At 43.9% G+C, this 8,859-nt stretch overlaps 1 protein-coding gene across 2 annotated transcripts in view; it reads right to left on the reverse strand.

The window, feature by feature from the left end:
- Positions 1-8,036, reverse strand: part of PLEKHA8 (pleckstrin homology domain containing A8) — a 61,433-nt gene extending 53,397 nt beyond the window's left edge. Inside the window, exon 1 of one of the 2 annotated variants that reach the window (XM_054560572.2) lies at positions 7,602-8,036. In XM_054560572.2, the coding sequence (XP_054416547.1) occupies positions 7,602-7,641 (40 nt within the window). In that variant the 5' untranslated portion in view covers positions 7,642-8,036. The remainder of the gene's footprint in view (positions 1-7,601) is intronic. The other variant, XM_002818088.6, reaches the window with a different exon arrangement.
- Positions 8,037-8,859: the final 823 nt, after the last annotated feature.

Consider the following 8,859-nt stretch of genomic DNA (forward strand, 5'->3'; position numbering starts at 1 on the left):
CGATGCGGGCTCTTTTTTGGTTCCATACGAACTTTGAAGTAGTTTTTTCCAATTCTGTGAAGAAAGTCATTGGTAGCTTGATGGGGATGGCATTGAATCTGTAAATTACCTTGGGCAGTATGGCCATTTTCACGATATTGATTCTTCCTACCCATGAGCATGGAATGTTCTTCCACTTGTTTGTATCCTCTTTTATTTCCTTGAGCAGTGGTTTGTAGTTCTCCTTGAAGAGGTCCTTCACGTCCCTTGTTAAGTTGGATTCCTAAGTATTTTATTCTCTTTGAAGCAATTGTGAATGGGAGTTCACTCATGATTTGGCTCTCTGTTTGTCTGTTGTTGGTGTATAAGAATGCTTGTGATTTTTGTACATTGATTTTGTATCCTGAGACTTTGCTGAAGTTGCTTATCAGCTTAAGGAGATTTTGGGCTGAGACGATGGGGTTTTCTAGATATACAATCATGTTGTCTGCAAACAGGGACAATTTGACTTCCTCTTTTCCTAGCTGAATACCCTTTATTTCCTTCTCCTGCCTAATTGCCCTGGCCAGAACTTCCAACACTATGTTGAATAGGAGTGGTGAGAGAGGGCATCCCTGTCTTGTGCCTGTTTTCAAAGGGAATGCTTCCAGTTTTTGCCCATTCAGTATGATATTGGCTGTGGGTTTGTCATAGATAGCTCTTATTATTTTGAGATACATCCCATCAATACCTAATTTATTGAGAGTTTTTAGCATGAAGCGTTGTTGAATTTTGTCAAAGGCCTTTTCTGCATCTATTGAGATAATCATGTGGTTTTTGTCTTTGGTTCTGTTTATATGCTGGATTACATTTACTGATTTGCGTATATTGAACCAGCCTTGCATCCCAGGGATGAAGCCCACTTGATCATACTGGATAAGCTTTTTGATGTGCTGCTGGATTCGGTTTGCCAGTATTTTATTGAGGAGTTTTGCATCAATGTTCATCAAGGATATTGGTCTAAAATTCTCTTTTTTGGTTGTGTCTCTGCCTGGCTTTGGTATCAGGATGATGCTGGCCTCATAAAATGAGTTAGGGAGGATTCCCTCTTTTTCTATTGATTGGAATAGTTTCAGAAGGAATGGCACCAGTTCCTCCTTGTACCTCTGGTAGAATTCGGCTGTGAATCCGTCTGGTCCTGGACTTTTTTTGGTTGGTAAGCTATTGATTATTGCCACAATTTCAGCTCCTGTTATTGGTCTATTCAGAGATTCAACTTCTTCCTGGTTTAGTCTTGGCAGAGTGTATGTGTCGAGGAATTTATCCATTTCTTCTAGATTTTCTAGTTTATTTGTGTAGAGGTGTTTGTAGTATTCTCTGATAGTAGTTTCTATTTCTGTGGGATCAGTGGTGATATCCCCTTTATCATTTTTTATTGCGTCTATTTGATTCTTCTCTCTTTTCTTCTTTATTAATCTTGCTAGCGGTCTATCAATTTTGTTGATCCTTTCAAAAAACCAGCTCCTGGATTCATTAATTTTTTGAAGGGTTTTTTGTGTCTGTATTTCCTTCAGTTCTGCTCTGATTTTAGCTATTTCTTACCTTCTGCTAGCTTTTGAATGTGTTTGCTCTTGCTTTTCTAGTTCTTTTAATTGTGATGTTAGGGTGTAAATTTTGGATCTTTCCTGCTTTCTCTTGTGGGCATTTAGTGCTATCAATTTCCCTCTACACACTGCTTTGAATGCATCCCAGAGATTCTGGTATGTTGTGTCTTGGTTCTCGTTGGTTTCAAAGAACATCTTTATTTCTGCCTTCGTTTCGTTATGTACCCAGTAGTCATTCAGGAGCAGGTTGTTCAGTTTCCATGTAGTTGAGTGGTTTTGAGTGAGTTTCTTAATCCTGAGTTCTAGTTTGATTGCACTGTGGTCTGAGAAACAGTTTGTTATAATTTCTGTTCTTTTACGTTTACTGAGGAGAGCTTTACTTCCAAGTATGTGGTCAATTTTGGAATAGGTGTGGTGTGGTGCTGAAAAGAATGTATATTCTGTTGATTTGGCGTGGAGAGTTCTGTAGATGTCTATTAGGTCCGCTTGGTGCAGAGCTGAGTTCAATTCCTGGGTATCCTTGTTAACTTTCTGTCTCGTTGATCTGTCTAATGTTGACAGTGGGGTGTTAAAGTCTCCCATTATTAATGTGTGGGAGTCTAAGTCTCTTTGTAGGTCACTCAGGACTTGCTTTATGAATCTGGGTGCTCTTGTACTGGGTGCATATATATTTAGGATAGTTAGCTCTTCTTGTTGAATTGATCCCTTTACCATTATGTAATGGCCTTCTTTGTCTCTTGATCTTTGTTGGTTTAAAGTCTGTTTTATCAGAGACTAGGATTGCAACCCCTGCCTTTTTTTGCTTTCCATTTGCTTGATAGATCTTCCTCCATCCTTTTATTTTGAGCCTATGTGTGTCTCTGCACGTGAGATGGGTTTCCTGAATACAGCACACTGATGGGTCTTGACTCTTTATCCAATTTGCCAGTCTGTGTCTTTTAATTGGAGCATTTAGTCCATTTACATTTAAAGTTAATATTGTTGTGTGTGAATTTGATCCTGTCATTATGATGTTAGCTGGTTATTTTGCTCGTTAGTTGATGCAGTCTCTTCCTAGTCTCGATGGTCTTTACATTTTGGCATGATTTTGCAGCGGCTGGTACCGGTTATTCCTTTCCATGTTTAGCGCTTCCTTCAGGAGCTCTTTTAGGGCAGGCCTGGTGGTGACAAAATCTCTCAGCATTTGCTTGTCTGTAAAGTATTTTATTTCTCCTTCACTTATGAAGCTTAGTTTGGCTGGATATGAAATTCTGGGTTGAAAATTCTTTTCTTTAAGAATGTTGAATATTGGCTCCCACTCTCTTCTGGCTTGTAGAGTTTCTGCTGAGAGAAGATCCGCTGTTAGTCAGATGGGCTTCCCTTTGAGGGTAACCCGACCTTTCTCTCTGGCTGCCCTTAACATTTTTTCCTTCATTTCAACTTTGGTGAATCTGACAATTATCTGTCTTGGAGTTGCTCTTCTCGAGGAGTATCTTTGTGGCGTTCTCTGTATTTCCTGAATCTGAATGTTGGCCTGCCTTGCTAGATTGGGGGAGTTCTCCTGGATAATATCCTGCAGAGTGTGTTCCAACTTGGTTCCATTCTCCCCGTCACTTTCAGGTACACCAATCAGATGTAGATTTGGTCTTCTCACATAGTCCATATTTCTTGGAGGCTTTGCTCATTTCTTTTTATTCTTTTTTCTCTAAACTTCCCTTCTCGCTTCATTTCATTCATTTCATCCTCCATCGCTGATACCCTTTCTTCCATTTGATGGCATCGGCTCCTGAGGCTTCTGCATTCTTCATGTAGTTCTCGAGCCTTGGTTTTCAGCTCCATCAGCTCCTTTAAGCACTTCTCTGTATTGGTTATTCTAGTTATACATTCTTCTAAATTTTTTTCAAAGTTTTCAACTTCTTTGCCTTTGGTTTGAATATCCTCCCGTAGCTCGGAGTAATTTGATCGTCTGAAGCCTTCTTCTCTCAGCTCGTCAAAGTCATTCTCCGTCCAGCTTTGATCCGTTGCTGGTGAGGAGCTGCGTTCCTTTGGAGGAGGAGAGGTGCTCTGCTTTTTAGAGTTTCCAGTTTTTCTGCTCTGTTTTTTCCCCATCTTTGTGGTTTTATCTACTTTTAGTCTTTGATGATGGTGTTGTACCGATGGGTTTTTGGTGTGGATGTCCTTTCTGTTTGTTAGTTTTCCTTCTAACAGACAGGACCCTCAGCTGCAGGTCTGCTGGAGTACCTGGCTGGCCGTGTGAGGTGTCAGTCTGCCCCTGCTGGGGGGTGCCTCCCAGTTAGGCTGCTCCGGGGTCAGGGGTCAGGGACCCACTTGAGGAGGCAGTCTGCCCGTTCTCAGATCTCCAGCTGCGTGTTGGGAGAACCACTGCTCTCTTCAAAGCTCAGATGGAAATGCAGAAATCACCCGTCTTCTGCGTCACTCACGCTGGGAGCTGTAGACTGGAGCTGTTCCTATTCGGCCATTTTGGCTCCACCTCCAAATCCCATTATTTTAAATGGAGGAAGACACTAAGGCTCAGAATGCTAAAGTGACCCTGCAGTTGGCAGTAATAAGGCTGTTTGCCAGGCTTCAGGTCTCTCTGACTCCTGAACCAGTGTTCTAGAGCATTAATGTGTAGCCCTACATGTATAATACTCCTTGACTAACTTTTAGGTCTTGAAAGACACAAATAACAAACACAGTGCTTCTTTAGAAGTATGTCTCACACAACATGGGAATCTGTAACATGTTTTTAATTCACTCTCTTTTCATCCCAAGTTTAATCTTCTAACATCTAAAGAAAGGTACTGGCACCAAATCCCAGAATGTCCAAAAGGCAGGATGAAACCAGACTGTAAAAGAAAATACACGTAAACTTTTTTTTTTTTTTGTATTTTTCACTGAAGGAGGATAGAGTACCTGAATACACTTAGCATTTAAAGGAAGAGATTTCTTTTCTCTTTCTGCATTCTAGAAACACACTCATGTAAACCTCAGATGCTATTATCAGGGCTTGATGAATTCTAACTTTCAGTAATTAATACCTATCGATTTAAAATTCAAGAGGCAAAAGAAGCTCACAAAAGAATAAAACGTAGTATTTAGTGAAGTACAATAAATGCAGCAGAAGAGATACAAAGATGTAACCAGAAAACGTTCTATGCTACGCTAAAGCCAGAGTAAGCTTTTAAACAATCTTATTTCTCTTTCCCTCATAGATGCACGCATGCATGTGCCCACATGCACACACACAATGACATTACAGTGTTTAAACCAGCCTATGAGGCCCAGAAATATCTGGCCTCCCGCACACCCCTGCATCTTTGTTGGAGCCTCACTCTCCTCAGCTCTCAGCCAGATGGGTCCTCTTTCCTTTCCTCAAACTCGCACGTCTCCATTCTGCTTTGGGGCCTTGACACTGGCATTCCCTGTGCCTGAAAAGTTCTTCTTTATTTCCTCTGACTACAACTCTGCCTTGGCCTCTCCACCCAACTATTAACATTAACAGCTTGATTTATCCTTCAGACTCTGCTTAAATTTTTCCTCAAAGAAGCTTTCTCTAACAACCCATACTAGCCTCTCTGCCCTCCCTCCTTCCCAATCGCACACAATGAAACATGGTTCTAACCACTTAACCAATAAATATCTTTCTTCCCCCACCACACTGTAGGCTCAAGAAGGGCATAGGCTTTGTTCAACATTGCTTCCCCTGTGCCTAGCACAGTAGACGGTGAATGAAATTAACAACATCCCCTAAGGATTCAAAAGACCAAGTGATAAACTGATTTCCTAACTTCACTTAAATTCGACACAAGGCATCCTATATCAAGCTGTCAGCATGACAAATACACAAACCACACAAACAGAGGCATGGGTTATGTACTACCTTTGGAGAAAAATTCAGAATGAATAAAAACTTTGATTGGGATTATATGTATTTTAAAGTTACTATGCGCAAACCTACAAGAAAAAAAAGTTACTTTTAAAAACAAACTTCAGAAAAAGAAAAAGTAACTTGTCACTAACACAACATGCTCATTTCGGAAGACCAAGTAGAAAAGTGGAGGGTGGAGGAAACAAGAATGCATGTGATCCTCCTGGGTTATTACCATTTCTTTCCCAAGTAAATTTATCTCTTAAAAAGAGAGAATATGCCGAACCATCATTCTATGTGTATCTGGAAAATACCCAGGGGTGTGATGCGCTTCTATGAACAGTATGCCTACAAGGACGGGGCACGTGGGCTAAGGGAACAAGCAGCATCACGTAGAGACAGCTGTCTCTCGCAATGGCTCCAGTGCCCTCTTCTTCACGGTTTCCACCCTAGCACCACTCACAGCATTAACTTCTCTTACTTTGGGAAGAAAAGGTAGACTCTCTTCCAACAGAACAGATAGGAATCACATGACAAAGATTCCAAAAGATCCTTCTAGAGAGTTCTGCTTTATTGAAGGATACACAAGGACAGTCAGCAATAACAACAGCAAAAGCATTTCACTACCAGGAAATAGTTACTGTATCAAGAGACTAAACTTTCTATATAGAAAGGAGAAGGAAAAGGAGGAAAAAAACCCCACAAAACAACAAAAAAAGTTGGGGATGGGGAAGAATGGGAAAAAAAGAAGAATGTTGAAGATGAATGAAAAAAAGTGTGTGTAATGGAAAGGAGTGAAGGACCAGCAACTAAATTTTACTCAAGTATATGCATCTGAGAGCTTAGAGAGATCTCAGAAGGAAAACTGCCAAGTCGAGCCTCCTCCCCTTAGGTTAGCAGTGTTGATCAGCCTCTGTCATCCACTAAACCAAAGCCTAGCTTTGAGTTATTCTCATCTAATCTAATTGCAGACATCACTGAAGGTCCTTGACGCAAACAAGAAAAACCTCTTCTCATTTAGTCTCTATTAATGATTACAGAAAAAAACAAGTGAACTCACTGCTAATTACACTAGGCAAAGAGAAGAGATTCTGGGTACGCCCAATAGGGGCACCTTTGGCTGTGCTGTGTGACCTCCTCGAAGTTACTATGCCAACCGATCCTCCCACACATACCCATTCTTAAAACGCCCGGCGCATTACCATACTACAACCTTTTAAAAACTATCCCACAAAAGAAAGGAAAACGTCTCTCACCCACTCTAAGGGACACTGGGAACATTTCTGCTTTCAAACACACTGCCTTTAAAATTTTAAAGACCTAACTCATTTTGTATGATAAAAAGTTTACTTCCAAAAAAGTGGCCAGCAGAGTTTCCAGCACATAGTAGGCTTGTATTAAATACTAGTAGCACACATGAAAAAAAAAAGATCGTTCTGAATAATTTTCACAGCTGTAGAATAGTTATAACCTTCTCAAGATATAAAGCTTTTACCTCCACAAACTAGAAAAAAGGGCGGGGACTATTTTAAAGCCAATCTGTAAGGCACGGCAAGAAAGTTGCAAATATTTGCATTCATTTAACGGTAATTTCTGAGTCTGTAAAACAAAAGGAAATGCTCAATGAGAAAATAAAAAGCCTTGTGCAGAGCTTTGAAACTGTGGATTTGGGACTCTGACACCCTGGTGTGCACGCAGATGACTCTGAAGGTGACAAAGGGAAAGTGTTTGCACTGAGGACTTTGATAAAGGATCTTTCCGCTGTGGAATTCCAGGTTACTGCCGGCATTCTTTTGAAACCTTCCAACCTAGCTGCGAGCCAAGGGAGTACGGTTCCTTCGCCAAAATTCAAGAGATTGCCAGAGGACCCCACGGCGGGGCGTCTGCGCCTTCCTCCCGCTGACATCGAGAGCACCGTGCCTTTCAAGTCACCCCAAATCTCACTCTTTGTAGCCTTCCTTGAAACGAAAGGGCAGCCACAGCTGTTACCCAACCCCAAGAGAGGGCCGTGTCGTCCTGCACGGCGACACGGTCCCGTGAGAGAACTGCTTTGGGAAATACTCCCGCTCCGCGCTGGCCTCAGGAAAGGGCCGTGACCCCGGCCCTAGAAAGGGTCCAGACACCGCCCTCCAGCCGCGCAGACAAAGGACCGGCCACCGGCGCGCCCCCGGCTCGGCACGGCCACTCACCGCTCAGATAGTTGGTCCACTTGTACAGCACCCCCTCCATGGCGCCCGAGGCCACAAGGCCCACGCCCACCGGCCCCCTCACTGCTCCAGGCCCCAGGAGGCGAGGAGCACCAGCAGCAGGGCCATCGCCCGGCGCTGCCCAGACGCCCACTCCCGGCGCCTGGGCCCGGTGTGGGGACGCCCGGCCCGCCTCACATCCTCGGCACGGGGGCGGGGTCACTGCGGCGGCCTCGGCGCGTGAAGCCCAGCCAGCCGGTGAACCCGTGGGGCGAAGCCGGCACGCTGTTCACAAGGAGGCCCGGGTCCGGGCCCTACGTGGGTCGGAGAGGCAGTCGAAGCCTCCGAAGTGCGGCGAGCGAGCTGCAGGTCGCAGGCGGCGCCACGGCGCACTACCTGAACGCTCGACTCGCCGGGCCCGGGACGCGCTCGCGCATGCCCAGTGCGCCGCTCGCGCGCCCCTTCCCAAAATCCACTCCGGGATTTCGCGGCGGCGTCGACGGCGGGGCGGAGTTTGCGGGAACGGCCCGCAGGGAAATTGAGTCCTGAGACGCGGACTGCGGACTAGGCGATGGGATGAGGGAGGCCCCTGAGACAAGTGTGGAGCGCAGTTCTGATTGTAAATGGTGCCCGCCGTTTGGGGGTCTACGTGACCTCTCACGATACCTCCTGGGTTCTAGTCCCTATTCTTGTTCCAAAGCTGCCTAATTGATCTCACACACTTGAGGTAACCAATAACAGGGCGTAAAGAGATTATTGGAGTTTCAGGGTAGAATACTATGAGGCCAGTGTAAACAGGTGTTGTCCAGACTCTAAGGTCTCGCTACTGGAAGTGTTGGTCCACTGACCCGCAGCACTGACATCACCTAAGAGCTTGTTAGAAATGCAGAATCTTGCGCCCACCCCAGACCTCCAGAATCAAAATCTGCATTTTAAACAAGATCTCCAGGGGGATTCCTATGCACATAGAGTGCGGATATGCACTGTGCTAAGGATATTTGACCAGAAAAAAATGTTAACTACAGATTAAGTGGAAAGAGGAGGTGAGAAAAGAGTACAATACGATTTAAATCGCTTTAGGTATATGTCACAGAAGCATGCACCAAAACATTAAGAGGATTGTTTGCGGCTGATGGTGGTATCGGCGAGCTTTCTTTTTCTTTAAAGTTGCCTGATTTAGTAAATAAAAATGCAAAACAATTATTCGTTATGTATCTGAAATTCCAACTTAATTCGACTCCCCAATATTATCTGGAAATTC

Source organism: Pongo abelii, chromosome 6 (assembly GCF_028885655.2).
Source record: "Pongo abelii isolate AG06213 chromosome 6, NHGRI_mPonAbe1-v2.0_pri, whole genome shotgun sequence".
Taxonomy (NCBI): domain Eukaryota; kingdom Metazoa; phylum Chordata; class Mammalia; order Primates; family Hominidae; genus Pongo; species Pongo abelii.